Raw genomic sequence first — 21,073 nt, 5'->3', positions numbered from 1 at the left:
AGTATCTGTTAGTATAGTACACATTTCCTCCTTTCCAATGCTATACTTGTATGTATAGTTTGCCTTAGCATATGTGGATTTATTGTTCTCCATAATTCATCTTTTAGTATGGACTCAAATTATTACACTACATGATATTACTATTCAATCAGCTTGTCCTAGTGTATTAGCTGGGGGCTCTTTCAGTGGACTCCAGTGTTCCTTTGACATGAACCATATGATTTAGATTTCTTTCTTAAATTTTTTTGATGTTGTAAGATCTAGGTTTATCTGACCCAGGATTTCCCCCAGAACTCCACAATTTTTTTTTTTTTGAGAAAGGTATTAGAAACAAGATATGTGTTCCATGTACTTTACTCCTGCTAAGTATCAAGACATTTTAAAAAAGATTTATTAAAAAAAAAAGATTTATTTATTCATGTATTTTATGTACATGAGTGTTCTGGCTTCATGCACATCAGAATGGGGGATCAGATCTTATTATAGATGATTGTGAGCCACCACCAGGTTGCTAGGAATTGAACTCAGGACCTCTGAAAGAACACTCAAGTGCTCTTAACCACTGAACCATCTCTCCAGCCCCATTTCAACACTTCTGTTTGTGAAACAAAACTGTAAACAAATTAACAGTGTAACAAACTACAGTGTACACTTAAAGACGTGAAGTAAATTAAACTGCAAAACTCATCTGAAGCAATGTTAACTATATCCAAAGTAGGATTATATATAGGGAAGCTACTTCTTTCAGCCTATTTCTCTAGTATCTCTAGTTTTTGTTTTTGTTTTCAAAAGACAGTTGTAATGATAACAATAACTTAAATCAGAGTAGTAACAGGATGTTATGAATAGTTCTGGGCCAGTGAGATGTCTCAGCAGGTAAAAGTACTTGCATAAGCTTGGCCACCTGACTTGGCCCCATAGTAGGGGTTGTTCTCTGACCTCCACATAGGCACCTTGAAATGCATGCATGCACGTGAAAGCACACTAATAATAATAATTATAAAAAAACAATTGTAATTAATTTGTCACAGATCACTGAACAATGAAATAAGTGAAATAATGTTAATAAAATTTATAATAAAACATTTAAAGAGATTTTGTGCAGAAAATAGCGTTAAAATGCTTACATAATTACAGATAAGTTTAACACTTCCACAGGCAAATTAGACTAAAGATGAACCAATTTTACAATCAATAATACAACCTAGAAACAACTTCTTCCTTATGTCTCATGCTAGATAACAGTTATATGACTTTTAAGAATTAAAACAACCTGAATAAATTTTTGCTTTACAAACGAATATCCAAATTATCCCAGAAGATCTGAGTGCACTTAGGTGTACAGAGTATTCTGTAAGGTCATTACTTCTTAGGCCCACTAGTTTGGTTCGTGACTTCAATTGTTTACCAGCATTTTCATGCAATAAAATTTGCTTTTGATTAATTTCTAAGGGATTAAAAAGTTTTAGAATTACTTTATATAAATGGTTATGAGATAATGATTGCTGCTGTCTTATTACAAAATGAGAAATTCAAAACACTTTCAAAGTATTTTCAACTTAGCTGCTACAGTATACTTGTAACATGAGAATGCTAGAGAATTCAGGAATGATCTCATTGCCCTCGATTAGATTTGCCTCACTGATGGAGCATAAGACAATCATGTTCCTTATAAAGTGGCCCAGTTTCTGCAGAAGCCACCTTGCTGTAGAGGTTTTCAGAATTAAGAACTCAGAGTATATCCAAAGATCTTTTTTTTCTTTGAATCCCAAATAATTCTCAAAAATTTATCTCTCAAATATATTAGAAACAACTGGTATGTACATGTGTACAAGTCTTATAATTTTCATTCTGATATTAGTTTCTGTCTAGCTGAACCTCTCCACATAGTAGTACTAGCTTTATGGCTGCAATTGGCTTTAACTATGAAAATTATATACAAGGAAATTAGGGGTGTTGCAGTACTTGGTTGCAAATAATTTGCCATCTGGTGTTGGGTCAGAAAATGCAATTTCATTAGTGCTAAGAAAACAGCCGAACATGAAGCAGTTCCTACAAAAGAAAAAAATAGAAAGACCATTTATCAACTAGAACTTTGGATTTCAATTAAACATACTAAACAATATAGATAGTTGACTAAAACTACTATTATTTTTGGTCCTATGATGCCTTGGATTTAGCAATGATGACTTGTGGCATCATCTCAGAAAGGTCCACAGAGTGGACGGAAAAAAACCAATTTCTTCAAGTTGTCTTCTGACTTCCACATATATGCCATTGCATGTGCTTACCACACACAAAATGATACCACCACCATTACAACCAAACCAAGCCAACCCAAAATCTCAGCAGCAATAGCTTTGTTATTTTGCTTTTAAAACAGGGTCCCTAGAAAGCTCAAGCTAAGCTGGTCATGGTGGCACATGCCTTTAATTCCAGCACTTGGGAGGCAGAGGCAGGACTGATCTACACAACAAGTTCCAGGACAGCCAGGGCTGTTAAACAGGGAAACCCTATCTTGAAAAACAAAACCAAGGAAGTCCAGACTATCTTTGGGATTATGATCCTCTTATTCTTCCAATGCTGTCATAATTAGTCTCATCAACACTTAACAAGAAACTATTTTTCCCAAACCAAATACAGAGGTTTGAAAGGGCTAAAAACAAATCTATCCTTTATCTTGTTCAGCTATAATTAAAAGTAATGAAAATAAAATAGTTAAAAGGGTTCAAGGCTGGTAAAATGGTACTTATTGCCAAGCCTGATGATCTGAGTTCAAACTCCAAGACTATACATGGTGATAGGAGAGAACCAATTCCTGCAAGCCTGCAAGTTGTCCTCTATCTATATGCCATGGCACACAAATCACGTTCCTCCACCCCCACCACAAAATAAGTAAATAAATCTTAAACAAAAAACCTAGGGGACTCTGTGAAAGAACCAGCTAAACTCCCAATGATAGCTACTTTTGTCAACTATGATTAAGACATAGATGATCTGGTACGCACGCCTCCAGCTGTATCTAAATGCATCTGCATATACAATTAGATCACGAGGCTCTGACCTAATTAACAGATTATCCTTGAGTTCATGGGATGGCACTTCTGGGAGGTGGTACCTAGCTAGAGGGAACAGGTTGTTTGGGTATGTTCTCAGGTGCTGTTATTTTGCCCCGTCTTCAGCCTGTATTTCCCTTTCCTGCTTCCTGGACACCATGAGGGTAGTTGTTCTCATCAGTGCCCTCCCTGCCATGGTGGACTGACACCTCTGAAATCATGAGTCAAAATAAATCATTCCTCTTTTAAGCTCCCTGTTACAACCACACAAAAATAAATAAATAAATAAAAAACTTCGGATTCTTCAGTGTGTAAATGACAAGGGCTTGGCGCACGCCTTTAATCCCAGCACTGGGGGGCGGGCAGAGGCAGGCAGATCTCTGAGTTCTAGGTCAGCATGGTCTACAAAGTGAGTCCAGGATAGCCAGGGCTACACAGAAGAACCCTGTCTCAAAAAACCAAACAAACAAAAACACAAGGGCTAAGAAACTGTCCCAGGTTAATAGAGATAACTCTAATGAACCTGGACATGGTGTCAGACCACTGGTAATTCCAGCACCTGGCAGGCTGTGGCAGAAACATCATTAGCTCAAAGAGAGCCTGAGGTACATAGGGAGATGTGTCACACAAGGTAAAAAAACACCTAAAGTGGTGGTTCTTAACCTTCCTAATGTTGTGACCCTTTAACATAGTTCTTCATGTTGTGGTAACCTCCAACTATAAAATTATTTCCATTGCTACTTCATAACTAATTTTATAGAGAGGCAGTGTCTCTGTTCCTAAGATGCTTTCCAGATGGTCACGACCTACAGGTTGAGAACCACTCGCTGATGTAGACATAACCATTATACAATGTGACCCTACATAAGAGAAAATGCATGGTGGCGCACGCCTTTAATCCCAGCACTTGGGAGGCAGAGGCAGGCAGATGGCTGAGAGTTCGAGTCTAGGATAGGCTACACAGAGAAACCCTGCCTAAAAAGAAAGAAAACCCTGGACTACCAAGTAGATAAAGATGATGTTGATATTAAGTTTCTGGAACTTGACCATTCTGTGGTTATATAAGAACATAAACATTCTTGTTCTTTAGAAAACCAAAAATAGGAGACTTAAGAAATGGCTCAAGCCAGGCATGGTGGTACACGCCTTTTAATCCCAGCACTCGGGAGGCAGAGGCAGGTGGATCACTGTGAGTTCTAGGTCAGCCTTGTCTACAAAGCAAGTCTAGGACAGCCAAGGCTACACAAGAGACACCCTCTCTGGAAAAAACAAAAAAACCCAAACCAAACCAAAACTCGGTCCCTAGTTGGTAGAACTATTTGGGAAGGATGAGGAGGTGTGTCATTAGGGACCAGCTTTGATTATTTCAAAAGCCCATGCCATTCCCAGCTACCTTTCTCTGCCTCATGCTTGTGGATGTGACTCTCAGCTACTGCTCTAGGACTGCGCCTTCTGCCTGCCTGCTGATGGCCATGGACTCTAACCCTCTGGAACTGTCAACCCCCTTATTAAATGCTTTCTTTTGTAAGTTGCCTTGGTCATACTGTTTTGTCACAGTAATAGACAAGTAACTAAAACAGTACTGCTCTTGCACAGGACCCAAGTTTGGTTCCCAGTACCTACACTGGGTACCTATAACTCCACCCATAACTCCAGCTCTAGATCTGATACCTTCATGGCTTATACTCACACACACATATATACAAACAGACATAAGCAGAAACAATAAATCTTGAAGACAAAATGAAGTGGGTATGGTAGTGCATGTTTGCAATTCTAGCATTTGAAGCAGAAGAATCACTAGTTCAAGGCCAGCCAAGGCTAATTATGAGACCTTATCTCAACCATAAACCCCACTGGGGGGGGGGGAGGGGGGAATAGAGAAAGAAAAGAAAGGAATTACATTATTTAAGCTTGGCATTGAATGTGTTTTGGGCATTTCCTTCCAGTGTCAACATTTGCCTTAGTTCTGACTTTGACAGTGTTTATAAAATGTTTTAGCAAAATGTTTCTGTTTGGCTTCTGTTAGGTTCACGAGCCAAAGAAGGTTCTGGAAAAGCTAACACATCATTGTGCAAGGTCCAGAGCTAGTCTGTCTTCTTACCTGACAGTGTCGACCAGTCGCCTTGCAATACGCTTTCTTCTCTTCAGTCTGAAGACCCAGATTCTACTTATTCCACAGACTGCAGGTTCCGGTACATCTGAACACTGCCAAGCTCTAGAACATTCTTTAGTGGTACTTGGTTCTGACAGGACACGAAAGGCCTGCAATGACACACAGTAGTATCTACAGTTAAAAACACAGACAAGTTGACTTTTCTTTTAAAAAGCAATCAAAAGCCCAAACTTTAAACAAAATCTGTTTATAATTAATTTCTGAAACATAATATCCTGTTAGTCCTTATTTAAAACATCTACAAACTGTACACACCATAAGGAATTAAAGTCCAAAATATACAAGCAACTCAATTCAATAGCAAGAAAGTAAGTATATTTTAAAATGGAACAAGGGTCCAGCAAGGTGGTTCAATAGGAAAAGCACTTGTTATACAGAACTGACAACCGGCTAGGTGTGGTGGCACATGCCTTTAATCCCAGCACTCGGGAGGCAGAGGCAGGCAGATCACTGTGAGTTCAAGGCCAGCCTGGTCTACAAAGTGAGTCCAGGATAGTCAAGGCTAATACAGCGAGACTGTCTCAAAAAACCAACCAACCAACCAAACAAAAAAACCAACCAAACAAAAAACAAACAAACAAAAACCCCACCACCAATTAAAAAAACCCTGACAATCTGAATTTACTCCCAAGAACTCAGTGGAGAGAACCAACCCCACACGTGCCACATTCTCATACATCAGGTACACAATAAGAACAATAAAGTAAAATTTTAAATGTGGGACAAGGGCCTGACTAGCTCTTTTTTAAAAGACCAACAAATGGCCCATGAGTATTTTGAAGAAATAAATGCTCAATACCACTATAATCGCCGGGCGTGGTTAATCCCAGCACTCCGGAGGCAGAGACAGGCGGATCGCTGTGATTTCAAGGCCAGCCTGGTCTACAAGGTGAGTCCAGGACAGCCAAGGCTACACAGAGAAACCCTGTCTCAAAAAAACCCAAAACAAAACAAAACAAAAAAACCCACAAAAGTTAAAAAAAAATACTACTATAATCAAGGAAATGCCGATGAGAATAAGGAGGTGTCACATCTGTTAGAATGGTTATTATATAAAAGTAAAAAGTCTTGGCTAAGACAGGGAACAAAGAGAACCCATGTGTGCAGCTGGTGCAAGTCTAACAGTCAGTAGCGCAAACAGTATGGAAGTCTCTCAAACACACAGCCAGGACGGTGGAGCATGCTTGTAAGAGGCAGGTGGAGCTCTGTGAGTTCAAGAGCAGCCTGGTCTACGAAACAAGTCCAGGACAGCCAAGACTACACAGAGAAAGCCTGCCTCAAAAAACAAAACAAAACAAAACAAAAACAAACAAAAAAACCACCAAAAACCAACCCAAACACACCAAAATTAAAACAACAAATGCATCTGACTCAGTGCTCCCACTTCAGGATATGTCTCCATAAGAAAAAGTGGGTGGTCCACTGCCAGCATTACCCACAAAACCCAGGGCACATAAAGCGTCCATCAATAAGTGAAGAATAAAACAGCTTATGGAATTCTACGCAAGTATAACATGAAATCTTGTTATCTGGGGTAAACGGGCAGACCTGAAGGACATGCCAAGCACAATCAGTTATCACAAAAAGGCAGATCTTGCATAATCTAGCAAATACAGATTCTAAAAGTTGAACCCACAGAAGCAGAGAGTAAAATGGCAGTTGGCAGACTTTGAGGGAAGGTAGTAGGGGTGTGTCTGTGTTTCATTTAGACAGTAGGTTCTGGACACCTCCACATGTTTCTATGATTGGACGTTGATATGCATGAAATATAGAGCATGTCCAGTATAGTTAAGCTATAAGGTCCACCTGATCAACTTGCAGAGAGCTTCTCTCAAAACGTACAACCTGGTGCTTTAATCCATGGCAACATTATAAATTGACTAAATCAAGGCAGTTAACATTTTTTATCACTATACTTATTTTCCTATGAGGAAAACGAAGATTTAATTTCAACAATTTTCAAGTTTGTACACATACACACACACATGGTACTTGGATCAAATCTAGAACACTATGCATGCTACCCAAATGCTCTATTGCTCCTTTGGTACTTTTGTTGTCAGTAAAACTTGTCTCTTGGCATTCTCTCCTACCTAGCACCACCAACTTTATTAAGGTATAGCCGGTAAAAGATTAATGAATTATTTGTTCTTAACTGATAATACACACACGCTACTTTTCTTTAACTTTTAATAACAAGAAAAGTGTTTTCTAGAACACTGCTAATTAGTGTCTAAAGTGGGTATAGTAGTAATGTATCTTTAATCCCAGACTTGGGAAACAGAGGCAGGAGGATCTCTATGAGTTCCAGACCAGCCAGAGCTAGACTCTGCTGTGGGAAAGATTAAGCTTTGTCACAGGTGGAAGCAGTCTTGGCAGGCTTTACCCTTGGGGCACACCATGAATACCTTGTGAGAGATTGTTTGGAGCCTTCCTGGGCTTGGAATTCAGGAAGCCTACCTGGGAACCCCACCGTGGCTATTGTTTTCCTAATTGACCCTCGAAGGGAGAAGGAGACCGCCCTTTGCACGTGACTGGGAAGGTGGTGGAAAGAAAAACAAGAGGTTGAGAGAAGGCGAGCAGAGAGCGGGGAGAGAGAGGAACGGACCTGACCAGCTCGTGGGTCAGAGAGACACCTAAAGACCTATCCCGTGGAACAGAGACTAAAAGGTTCATTCTTCTGTCCCTTTAACCTTTTTTCCTTCTTGTGTATGCTAGTTGGGTTGTATAATAAAGTTTAATTGTTAATAAACAGAGCCAACACTCTGCCTTTACAAAACAAAACAAAACAAAAGTCTATTCTAAGTAAGGAGAAATGACTATTCTGTTACATACATTCACTAAGCTACTATGTAATAACTTAGGTCTATAGACTCTTACATAAAATGACTACATTTTTATAATCCCAGGTAGGGAAATGGCTACATGAAAACAAATTTATTATGCTTATAAAAGACAAAATACCAAATACAATATAAGTGAGTGAACTTAATTACAGTCAAAGATATTTTAATAATGTAAAAGTCCTACGGTATACCTGTTTGATGGGTTCTGCAATTAAACATCCAACTACTCTCTTTTCATCAATGAAGAGGAAAGTTTTGGTTTTGTTTGGGCACATGGGAACAGCCTGCTGGAAGCCCAATTCCAGATCCACAAGCTCTTGGACATCTTCTACCTAACAGTGTTAAAAATCAGAAAGTAAATTTGTTTTAAAAATCACAACAAAAACTAAGTTTGTGTATCCTCATAAACCATGACCACCGTCACTTAGCTTCTCTTATCTTTATTTCCTAAATGTACACACCATCAAACTGATTTCAGAGCTCACGCACACGCCTGGTACTTAGGGAAAATGGCTTAAGAACCTACTTTACAGAACGCTTTTAACAGACACTCAGAATCCTAGCTGAGAGGAAGAGTCAGAGCATCAAGAAGATTCGCTTTAGCTTTATTTATTGTTTCTGTCAGCGGCATTCAACTCAGGAAACAGAGGCAACACCATCGGAGATCTAACACACCTGACCTGGACTCTGTACAAGCCACTATGAATGCTTAAGCCTATGCAACAAGGAAGGCTGTTGGCACACCAGGAAAGCAGTTCACTATTGTGGTTTTCTTAAGTGAGGAGAAGAGAAAAGCAATCCATACCTTTTTGACAGCATAACTTGGATCCTGTGGCAGAACCAACACAATCTTCCCATCCCAAAACTCTGCTACTACACGTTCTCTTTTCCAGCCCTGTCAAAGCCAGGAAAGGGGAAAATTATTAATTCATAAACAAAACACATAAAATACTTTGAAGGTGACAGGAAAGGCAAGATGTCAGCTCTGGCCTGACCACCCATGGTGTAGAGCACCAGTTCGCAACTTTTTAGGTCAAGGTCCTTTTCACAGGGGTCACCTAAGACCATCAGAAATATCAGATTTTACGTTCCAGTTCATAGCAGTAGCAAAACCAGTTATGAAGTAGCAACAAAAATAATCTCATGGCTGGGGGTGTCACCACAACATAAGGAACTATATTAACGAGTTGCAGTGACTATTCTCTCTGCAGTGAATGGTGCAGAATACCCAAAGCTGTTTAATAAAGGTGCCGAGAACAAAGTTCTGATAAGTGTTTAGTCCAACAGGACATTTATACCATTCCCTCTAAGGCTCAGAGAACACTGAAAAAGAGAAAATGCAAAGAGCCAGAAAGTGCCATCTTCTGAGTACGACACAGCAACTATGGCTCTGAACGCATCATACCAGCTGTAGCCTGCACTGGACCTGAACAAAAACTGTTAGATAATCTGAGGTAGGTAGCTGGGTAGTCAGCTGAGTCCCAAGAAGTGGGCAACCATAAAATGGATGAGAGAGAGAGAGAGAGAGAGAGAGAGAGAGAGAGGGAGAGAGGGAGGGAGGGAGGGAGGGAGGGAGGAGAGAGAGAGAGAGAGAGAGAGAGAGAGAGAGAGAGACAGAGACAGAGACAGAGACAGAGACAGAGACCCAGGTAATCCTGAGGTGCAAGTACTTTCTCCTTTCAAGAACTCAGCATAGGTCTTACCCTATATCACGTTTGAGTGTGAAATGTCTCCCACAGGTTAATGTGTTTGAATACTTGTTCTCTAGCTGACAGTGCTGTTTGAGAAGACGACTGTGGAATCTTCAGGAAATGGAACTTCACTGGAAGAAGTGGGCTCCTGGGGGCAGGCCTGGAGGTTTTATGGCTGGGTTCCATTTCCTGTCCACTCTGCTTCCTGACCACAGTGTGACCAGCTGGCCTCCTACTCCAGCCACCATGCGTAAAGCTCTGTCTTCCCCATATTGGGATGATTCCCTCCAACTATAATCCAGAATAAACCCTTCCCTCTGTAAGTGAGTCAGTGCCCAGTGCTTTGTCATAGTAGGGAGAAAAGCATTAATTCTCTACACAAAGGAATGCAGAAACTCTCACCCATACCCCTTTAGTGTTTCTGCCCACACCCCTCTAAAGATGTAGAACCTTGGAGGATGCAGTCCTGGAGAGTCTACTAATTGTGCTAGGCTCTCTATTTCCATGGTTTCTGTCAACGAATCTTCTCTTTCTTCTTTCTTTCTTTTTTTTTTTTTTTTTTCTGGTTTTTCAAGACAGGGTTTCTCTGTGTAGCCTTGGCTGTCCTGGCCTCACTTTGTAGACCAGGCTGACCTCGAACTCACAGGATCATCCTGCCCCTCCCTCCCTGAGTGCCAGGACTAAGGGTGTGCGCCACCATGCCTGGCTTCAGTGAATCTTCTCTATGCTTGTGCATATATAAGGGCCATGTATGCACAGGCAATGTCCTTATATTTTTGCCCCTATACTTCAAAAGAGTCCACATTCATTGTGCAGGGGTTTAGTTAATAATGTTGTACACTGGATTGCTAAATCTTAAATGGCACTATATAACAGCCTAACCTTTAGGTTTAGGAATTGCTCCACAGTCACACTTGCCTAGTATATGCAAAGACCTGGGTTTGATGCCCACTACTGAAGGGTAACAGAAAAGCTAACCTTGTTTCCCCCCCCCCCCCCGAGACTGGGTTTCTCTGTGTAATAGCCCTGGCTGTCCTGAACTCCCTTTGTAGACCAGGCTGGCCTCAAAATCACAGAGATCTACCTGTTTCTTCCTCCCAAGTGCTAGGATTTAAGGCCCGGCTAAAAAGCTAACTTTTTAATAGCATCATCAACCTCAAGTATTTTCCCCCTAGGGTTTGTGTGTGTTGTATACATACCTGTGTGTATGTGACAGCCAGAAGAGGACACTATGTCCTCCTCTGTCATTCTCTTCGTCATTCACTAAAACACGGTTCTCACAGACTCTTTAATTATGCTGGCATGTAGCAGAGCCCGAAAATCCCTCTGCACACTTCCTCTCACAGGCCTAGAGTTCAGGCTCCTATGCAGCCACATCTGGTGCGGCGAGCACTCCTACTCTCTAAGCTATTTCTGTAGCCTGATATGTTTGCATTCTTTTTTTTTTTTTTTTTTTAAGATTTTTTTCATTGTGAACACAGTGTTTTGCCTGCATGTACCAGAAGAAGGTACAAGATCCCATTACAGACGGTTGTGAGCCACAATGTGGTTGCTGGGAATTAAACTCAGGACCTTTGGAAGAGCAGTCAGTGCTCTTAACCTCTGAGCCATCTCTCCAGCCCACGTTTGCATCCTTAAGACACGATTCACTCCTGTAGGCCAAACTGACAGACTGGCCCGAAACTATGTACCCAAGAACAAATCTGAACTCACAATGATCCTCATGCCCCAACCTGTTCCCAAATGCGGGACCACAGGTGGGAGCTGACATGCCCAGCTAGCTTCTACTAAAAATGATGACATATTTATGGATATATAGATCTTTTTTTTTAACAATTTATGGTACCAAATGTGTCCTTTCACACAGTTTCACTGAGCCTTCTCGACTCACCACATATTTAATTCCCTCCAGAAACCTGTGGTGATGCTGGAGATGATGAATCTCATCTTCAGGGTTGGAAGCAGTGTAGATCATGCCACAGGACTTACATATGGTCGCCCCAAAATGTTTCTGACCTGCATCCTACAATTGAAGAACAAACACAATCATAAACATTGCCTCGTTTAAAAGAGAAGGGACAACATTCTGAGACTTCTATATCAATCACAGTGTTTTTTGTCTTAAGTCATTTGGTGTGTTAAATTCTTTAACATTACGTATTAATTAAAATTCCTTGCCTCAAGAGTTGACAAAGCTCTACAAATCTCATTCTCATAAAGCATTATTTTCTGTTCTTCGAGATAGGGTCTCTCTGTGTACCCCTGGCTGTCCTGGACTCACTTTGTAGACCAGGCTGGCGTCGAACTCACAGCGATCCACCAGCCTCTGCCTCCTGAGTGCTGGGATTAAAGGTGTGCGCCACCACACCTGGCTTGATCAGTAATTTTCTTAGCCAGGAACAAACCATTCACCATAGCATCCTACTCAAATACTAGCACTGCCTAAAACTAGGAGCCCCAAAGTACTGACTAGATTTGAATGCTACCACAACAAAACTGACAAGTACAAACTTGGAAATCTACAGCCCAAGATAACCACGCTAAAAGGCTGCCTGTGTATTCTATGTGTGGAAAGACCTTTGTTTTAAATTTACTCACAATGATGAGCTGGTCTTTTCCTCCTTTATTTGTATCTCTGGAATTAATATTTTTCTGTACATTTGTCTGTTTCAAGAATTTACTACATGCAGTGGATCCCACAGAAGACTGTTCTTCAGGCAGTGACCTTGGAAGAGAAAGTTGGTGAATTTGGAACAGTGAGAAACCCGAGGCTCATCCAGAAATAATCATTTAACGCAAAGGAACATAATGAGTGCATTCAGTGTCAAGACTCAAATCCATATATGACTTACATGCAAAGAACTTTCCTCTGGAGAATTAGACACATACAGAAAACCACTTTGTAAGCTAACTTTACTCTATAAGTGGACTTTGCTCTGTCAGGTCAATATTTACCCATTTGAATATTTACACAAAATTCCTAGGCAGACATTAATGTTGACCTCACAGACTCAAGGCCATCAGTCACCAGCATATTAGGATCCAGCAACTTTTTACTTGGGCACGTGGAGTGCCAGTGAGAAGCCCAGTCTCAAAATGAGGTGAGCAGCTTCTTAATTATCACCCAAGGTTGACCTCTGGCTTCTACAGGATGTGTATACATGTGCACAAGTGCCCACATCATTGTGTACATGTAAATACATGTGGGGGGGAGGGGAGGGAGACAGGGGGAGAGGGAGGGAGGGAGGGAGGGAGGGAGGGAGAGAGAGAGAGAGAGAGACACTAGGCCAAAAATCTCTTTCCAAATACTAGTCATTCAACACCAAATAGGTGGGGGTTAAAAAAAAAATCACAAAATCAGTGTTTTTCAGAAAGATGTTCAGACAATATAAAACTTACACCTTCTACTTGTCTTGTTCTCTACCTACCCACACCACCTCCCCTATCACATTAGCTAGCTTTAGCCACGACTTATAACAGCATTAAACTACTATTAATTATTAACTTCTCTGATGATAATTTTCCCCATCTCTAAAATGGAAACTACTAGTACCAAATAGAATATAAATGCTCATTAAAATTTATTTATTGTTAATATGGTCATCCAGGGAAGGCAATATTCAAATGTGAATATATTACTTGCCCTAGCACTGAGCACCTAGTAGCTGTGCAATGGTGGCTAAATTATTGTTTCCTTAGCTGAGATGATTACAATTATGGCAATACTTATAGTATTTACCTGCTAGATTGTCCTAAGGATTGTTATGTGAAACAATAAACTAAGTGCTATAGGCCAGGTACTATATAGTACCCTAACAATTATTACTCAAGTTCATGAAGAGCTATTCCATCTCTATGGAAAAAACAACAACAACAACAAAAAACTAATATCATCTCCTATTCTCAATATTATTCTTATTGCCCCTTAGTGGTAAAGAAAAAAAAATAATAAAATAGCCTTATAAAAGAAAATTAAACCTATATAATTACTAAAATTAAAACATTAAAGCAAAAATAATTCCCCTACCTTTTTGTATTTCCTGAAGAAGCACTGAAGATGGGATAGACAGACTCGGAAGAAACTGTTAGGGGAAAGCAGCGATAGGTTGCATTACCAAATAAAATTTAAGCTCTGACCTATCAGACTCTCAAGGTTAAAAAGAACAAAACATTTACATTACTTTACTTCAAGTGCCAACCATAATTAAGATAGTACAAACTGTCAAGAGACGAGTAGGTCAATCATACAAAAGAGGTCAGAAATTGGCCCACACAAAAATAAAGCAACAATTTTGGCAGAGTCAAAGATAGTCATTGACAAATGGTGGTGCTTGAGTAATTGAGTACCTGTCCAAAATGGATCATCAATCAAAATGTAAATTATGCAGTGGTGGTGCATGCCTTCAATTCCAGTACCAGGGAGGCACAGGCAGGTGGATCTGAGTTCAAGACCAGCCTGCTCTACAAAAGAAACCCTATCTCAAAAGAGAAAAAAGGTATAGAATAAATCTCATAACACTAGATTAGAGACGTCAATATGAACTCATGCTAAAACATGAGGAAGGAGACACAGGGAAACTAGTGTGCTCTCCAGCCTTGCCTGGAGAGAGGGCCTGGGAGCAATAGCACTCTCAAAAGAATTATACTCAGTGCCCAAATCTTGATTTCTAAATACCATTCTCCAATAACAGAATCAAGGGAGATACAGAATGAGCCCATAACACCAGGAACTAAGACAGTGCTCAGAAAACAAAACGAGACATGCCAAAGAGAACTAACCTGAAAGAAACAACCCTCATGATCAAACAGAACAAGCTGAGCAATAAACATATATTAGAGTTGGGGCTGGAGAGATAGCTCAGCGGTTAGGAGCACTGACTGCTCTTCCTGAGGTCCTGAGTTCAATTCCCAGCAACCACATGGTGGCTCACAACTATCTATAATGTGATCTGATGCCCTCTTCTGGCCTGCAGGTGTACATGCAGGCAGAGCACTGTATACATAATAATAAAAAATAAATCTTTAAAAAATATATTGGATTTAAACACAAAATGTAAAATAAACATTCACTTATCCATAACGACACATATCCATGAGCTCATTTGTTTATTTACACGAAGGAATAAATAAGAGATAAATCTGATAACGTCTAACTCTCTAGAGAGGGTAGGTAGGGCTGGTAGCACAGCTCAGTAGATAAATTATCTAGGCCTGATCCCAAGTTCAAACCATGTAATAATAATAATGATGATGATGATGATGATGATGATGATGATGATGACGATGATAATAATAATGATAATAATCCAGATGCAGAGTTTGGTGCCTATAATCTTAGTACTCCTATGACAAGATGGAGTTAGAGTAGAATCACCAAGGAAGCCCACAAGTTAGTTAGTGGGAATATAGAAAACAGAAACAAGAGACCCTGATCAAACAAGGTGGAAACAGTGAAGGCATTACAGAAAGTTGTCCTCTGACTTCCTCACATGCACCATGCCAAAAGTGCACCTACACTCCCACGCAGAATAATAAATGGAGAGCTAAGGAAATTAGAAATAACCAGAGATTTCCTAAGGATAAATTTGTTTTTTCTTGTTGTTGTCTGATGTTTTAATCTGAAAGCTTTCATGCTTTTCAAACCATGGCATTGCTTTATCATAGACAAGTTCCCTAGAGATAACAGATATTAATGATAAGCACAGCAATTTTTTAAAAGGCCCAGAAAATATTAGTATATGTAAAATTTCATGTTGGTGTGTACAATGAAGCATTGTTACAAGTTGCTAGGCTAAGTAATGCAAATTTTCTTACTTACTTGTTTTGTTCTCACCAAATGATTTCTCTGAAGGAAAATTATCAAGTTTACGTTCCTTTGAAGAAACTACTGCTCCCGAGGAATTCTGAAAATAATGAACAGATTAAAAGAATGAAAGAAAACCCCCAATTCTTAGTTGTTTTCCCTTGGGTGAGTGATCTCACCGATTTATCACATGTAATGCTTTATAGCAAGATTCATCTATTTTCAACTTGTTTTTTAATTTCTTCTTCATTCATTGAATATGGATATCTTTTAAACGTCAGATACAGACATAGAGACTGTAATACTGTAAAAATGCATGCTTCAAGGGTTGGAGAGACGGCATAGTTGCTAAGAGCTCTGGCTGCCTTCCAGCCAGATTTGGTTCTCAACAACCACATAGTGGCTCAACTCCCTGTAGCTCCAGTTCTAGGGTATACAGTTCCCCCACTATACTCACATGCACATGACTAGCCACAGGTTAAACTCTCACACACCTTAAAATAATAATAATACATCTTTTAAGTATACTTCCAGATGAAGATGGCACAATGAAAATTGTAGACCATTCTTTTCATAATAATGAAATTAACTTTTAAAAAAAATTCAGGCTTACCTTAGTAAAAAAAAAAATTTTTTTTTTTTTTTGGTAAATGATTTATTTATTTATTTTGAATACAGTGTTCTGCCTGAATGCCAGAAGAGGGCACCAGATCTCATAGATGGTTGTGAGCCACCACGTGGTTGCTGGGAATTGAACTCCAGACCTCTCTAGAAGAGCAGACAGTGCTCTTAACCCCTGAGCCATCTCTCCAGCTCATGAAATTAACTTTTTAAAGTTAGTGAAAATGGAAAAAGATAACAAACATTCTCTTAAACTAAAAAGGGAGAATTCTCATAATGGACTTTAAAAAAAAAATACCTAGGGCTTGGGAGAGAGGTAGGTGGTAAAGTTCTGGCTGTGCGGTATGAGGACCTGAGCTGGATCCCAGCATCTGGTGGTACTGAGAGTCCCTGGGGTAGGGAAGCACAGACAGGCAGCATAATTGGATTCTGGGCCAATGAAGAGACCTCATCTCATAACAGTGCCTGCTTTTTGTTTGTTTTTCGAGACAGGGTTTCTCTGTGTAAGAGCCCTGGCTGTCCTGGACTCACTTTGTAGACCAGGCTGGCCTTGAACTCAGAGATCCACCTGCCTCTGCCTCCCGAGTGCTGGGATTAAAGGAGTGCGCCGGCCACGACTCCTCAGTTCCTGCTTTTTAACAGTAGCAGAGAACTACAAAGTAGGAAAATTCCTAACATTCCAGAAAATACTGCTGAAAGCCATAAGAAGTCTCATTTTTTCCCCTACCTGTCTTTATGTTTTCTGATTTTATAAAGGTGAGCCTCCAAACCGTAAAGAGAAAAAAAAAATTCCATTTATGTGAGCTACATAATCTTACACACATAATTTATACTTAAGTTTTATTAAACTGCCAACTGTTTTAAATGATACATTTTTTTTTTTTACCTTTCTTAGTTTCTCTTCACTTTTACTTCTTGCATCCAGTAGTTCAACATCTGATTTCTCTTCCACTAACAAGGACTTTGGTACCTGCTTTGCCTCTGGAGCAGAATCTTCAATCCCCTCTCCTTCACTTTTCTGCAAGAGCATTGGTAACAACGTCTTATCCTTCGGAGATGATTTTTTAAGAGAGTTTCTTTTCTTAACAAAAAATGCTGCTCCACCCTGGAGTGTAACTTGTGGCTTTATTTTTTGGCTTAGAACTCGAGGAGTGTTTGGATGATTTTCTGCTGGAAAACAACTGTTCTCTTTATCCACGACTGGCTTATAGCTCACTTGACTTGGCTTGGCATTTTTGGGGTTTCTTGATATAGACTTGATGTGCTTAGAGTTTGGTTGATATTTAGCAGTTAAACTCTTCTGTGGTTTTCTGTTCCTCTTGATACAGACTGTTTTTTTCTGCATTCTTTCTGTCACGCTGGGAAAAGGTTTATCTCCATCTTTAGTTACTAGATGAATGGATCTACACTCTCTTACCAACTTCCTCTCGAGTGGATTGAGGTAGTGCTTATCCTTATTGTAGAAAGATACAGCAGACACACATTTAAATAGTGAGCTGTGATTTGCAAATGGCAGCCTATTATTTTCAGTTGTTTTGAGTGGGCTTAAAGTGAAATGGCATTGCTGGGAATAAGGCTTTTCTACCTTTCGAGTAGTACTTTGACACGTATGTTTTTCATTAGGTGATGGAAAGAGATTTTCAGTAAATCTTAAATTTAATTTGCTTGATGAAATATCTGTTAATAGGCTACAAAAAGGAAAGAAACAAAATTCATCAGTAAGTTTGTGTCCTTCTTTAAAATTTATTTAGAACCACTAATAAACTTCTACTAGTCATACAAAAATAATGCATTCCTCTCCATTGTTTGACATATTCATATTATCTATTAGTTTAACAGAATCCTCAAGTTCTGTCTTTATTAAATAAAGCATTTAAAGATATTTCTAAAGATAACATTCATTAGCTGAGCATGGTGGCACACATCTTTAACCCCAGCACTCAGGAGGCAGAGGCAGGCAGATCTCTCTGAGTTGGAGGCCAGCCTGATCTACATATGGAGTTTCAGGACAGCAAAGAGACCTTGTCTCAAAACCAAACAAATAAACAAAAAAAAAATAACATTCATAAAAACAAACATGTTTACAAAAATATTTGATATACATGTATCTATATTTCAAAATCTATTTGTGTAGGCCATATAAAAATTGTCCTCCATTGAGTCTGGGTATGACATTCAGGAGGCAAAGGCAGGAAGATCGCAATTAGTTTGAGGCCAACCTAGCATGCATAGTTAAAACTGTTTCAAATAGTGGACGCAGTGGAACATGCCTGTAATTCCAGCACTCAGAGAGGCAGAGGCAGGCATCTCTTGAGTTTGAGGCCAGCCTGGTCTATAAAGCAAGTCCAGGACAGGCAAGACTACACAGAGAAACCTTGTCTTCAAAAACAAACAAACAAGCAAACAAACAACAAAAACAAACAAACAAAACCAAAAAGCCAAAGGGGTGGCTTTTTGGAGGTATGGCTCAGCTGTTAAAAGCACTGGCTGCTCTTCCAGAGTACCCAGGTCTGACTCCCTACACATGGTGGCTCACAAATGGTTTATAGCTTCCATCTATCTATGGGTACTGTACACATGTGGTACACAGACATATATGCAAACACAATACCCACATGCATCAAATAACTTAAAAAAGAAACCATACAAATTATTCTCCATGCATTTTCCTCAATTAGCCATTAAAATACCCTATGATAAAATTTCTGTAATAAATAATCTTCTTGAGACCTTTTGTATCTTTGGCAAGAATGGATTTTTTTTCTTTTCTCCCGCCCCCCCCACCCCCTCCAGACAGGGTTTGCTGTCCTAGACTTGCTTTGTAGACCAGATTGGCCTCAAACTCACACCTTTGCTCTAACAAATGCATGCATTCTTCTCCTGAGCTCAGTCTTTTCCCTATGTCCCCTCATACATAGTTGGTTTGGTTTGTTTGGGCTTGTTTGTTTGTTTTCTCTGTGTAGCCCTGGCTGTCCTGGACTCACTCTGTAGACCAGGCTGGCCTTGAATGTATTAAGATCCGTGCACCTCTGCCTCCCGAGTGCTGGGATTAAAGGTGTGCGCCACCACACCAGGCTGGATTTAATTTTCTTAAAGAAATCATATGTGTGGGTTAAGACCTACCTATCACCATTATCAGCATTCATAGCATGTTGTTTCCTCTTCCTTGGAGTAAAAGCTGCCATCATCTTAACTGAATTCCTAAAAGCAATAAATAGATCAGTAAGAATGGTCAAAGTCATCAAATAGATAGAAAATGTGCTATGTCAAAATGTTATTTTTAAATTATGAATTCCAAATAAGTGATAGCAAAGAAATTCCCAAGTGCAAAAAGTTATTTTTGATATAGGGCCTCACAGAACTAAGGTTAGTCTCAAATTCAAACTCACTCACTCTGTAGCCAAGGAGGAACATGAACTTTTGAGCTTTCCAAGGCTGGGATCACAGGCTAAGCCCCCCAGGCCCGGCTCCAAGAAGCAGATTTAAACAAAGAACAAAAATTCACACCAAAACCGAACTACAGAGGTGTGCAGGTGCCAATGGGAGGCTCAGGCAAAGGGATCCCGAGTTTGAGGCCAGCCTGGAACACAGGGGTCTAAAAAAAAAAAAAGAAAAGAAAAGAAAAGAAAGAAAACAGTAAAATATTTTAATAGAGACTTAAAATAGTGACAGAGGGAGGAAGAGCAGGAGGGTGGGTTGGGGAAATACTGCACCACAGTGATGAGAGCAGGAAAACATAGGGATCACCTGCATTTCAGGCTGAAAGGTGATCACTACTAACAAGGCCAGCTGGTCCCTAATTAGGGGTACACTTCCCTTTAATTAAACTGATCACATCAAGTTTTAGCACTCTTGGTAGGCCTTCCTTGGCACTGTCGTCCTCCGCCCCTGCCCACTGATGCGCTCTTATGCCCAGCTTCCCTGGCACCTTATTCCTCCTCCACACACGTAGGCGACTTTCTGACTAGGTACCTCCACAGCCTGAACGTTCAGTGAAGACAGAAGCTGTGCGGACCCTTACCAGGAATCTGGGCAAGGTAATATGGGGAAGACGGTCCTCTCCACAGATCCCGTCTGGGCTCTCTCAAAGGAGCTTCCGTATTTATAAGCGACTCGCACCTCGTCAGGCAGCTGCTATGGAGCGACCGCAGGCAAGCGTCTTCCGGAGGGAGATATCTCTAGAATGTTCTTTCCTCCCTTTCCCCTTCCTTAGAATCGGGTATGTCAGTCCTACAGAATTCCACAACCTCTAAGCTAAACAGACAAGTCTGCGGGGATGAGGGAAGACCTATCGGGGCTGCGTGAGAGATAAGCCGGAACCCGGAGCCCGAGCCCCGCGTGAGGAGCAGGCAGCGTGCACCCACATCCCAGGCCCTTGCCCCGTGACGTTACCCGCGTTCCTCAGTCTCCCTCTGGACCAGCGTCCACTCGGGCTGGGTACCCACGCAGAGTGTCTCCGCACCTCAGGACCCCCACAACTCTCCTCACAGGAGTCCGGCGCACAGCCAGAGCATTCAAATTCACGCGCGCACTAAGGGAGACCGCCGCTGCTGCGTTCTGATTCGCCGCTGCTCAGAGCTTCCTAGAGCCTGCACTGTGATTGGTTTCTCGCTAGCCCTTGCCCCGCCCTCGAGGAGTGGTCTCTAAGATTCTCCCGCCCTTGAGAGGCAAAGCGCTCCCCAAGTCGAGGAAGCCACGCCTCCTGAAATCCTGCAATAACTTCTGGCTCCAGACTGCCGGCCTGTGAAAGTGCACTCTGGGAATTGTAGTTTGTGGATCAGCCGACTCCGAAGTCAAATTCTAAGGCAGTTTAGTGTAGGCAGCTACCATAAAGTGATTATCTCTTAGGTATTGGAGGCTCTTATTTTTCATATTGGAAG

The 21,073-nt window shown here is 40.6% G+C and overlaps 1 protein-coding gene across 4 annotated transcripts; it reads right to left on the bottom strand.

Annotated features, from left to right (window-relative positions):
* Positions 1 to 373: 373 nt before the first annotated feature.
* On the bottom strand, positions 374 to 20,816 carry ESCO2 (establishment of sister chromatid cohesion N-acetyltransferase 2). Of its 4 annotated transcripts, none has more exons than XM_084767609.1 (11): positions 20,586 to 20,814; positions 19,317 to 19,394; positions 17,080 to 17,881; positions 15,588 to 15,672; positions 13,797 to 13,851; positions 12,368 to 12,494; positions 11,661 to 11,792; positions 8,884 to 8,973; positions 8,270 to 8,410; positions 5,161 to 5,321; positions 374 to 2,052 (listed from the first exon to the last, which is right to left on the bottom strand). In XM_084767609.1, the coding sequence occupies exons 2-11, from the start codon at positions 19,379 to 19,381 to the stop codon at positions 1,920 to 1,922; spliced, it is 1,791 nt and encodes a 596-aa protein (XP_084623735.1). In that variant the 5' UTR covers positions 19,382 to 19,394; positions 20,586 to 20,814; the 3' UTR covers positions 374 to 1,919. The 4 variants fall into 4 exon arrangements, with proteins under 4 accessions (XP_084623735.1, XP_084623737.1, XP_084623736.1 ...); XM_084767611.1 differs by lacking the exon at positions 20,586 to 20,814 and adding an exon at positions 20,215 to 20,495; XM_084767610.1 differs by lacking the exon at positions 20,586 to 20,814 and adding an exon at positions 19,587 to 19,815.
* Between the last annotated feature and the right edge of the window lie 257 nt (positions 20,817 to 21,073).

Source organism: Acomys minous, assembly GCF_964271855.1.
Source record: "Acomys minous genome assembly, chromosome: 18".
NCBI lineage: Eukaryota > Metazoa > Chordata > Mammalia > Rodentia > Muridae > Acomys > Acomys minous.
The sequence above is the reverse complement of the archived record's forward strand: the minus strand, read 5'-3'. Positions and strand labels throughout refer to the sequence as shown.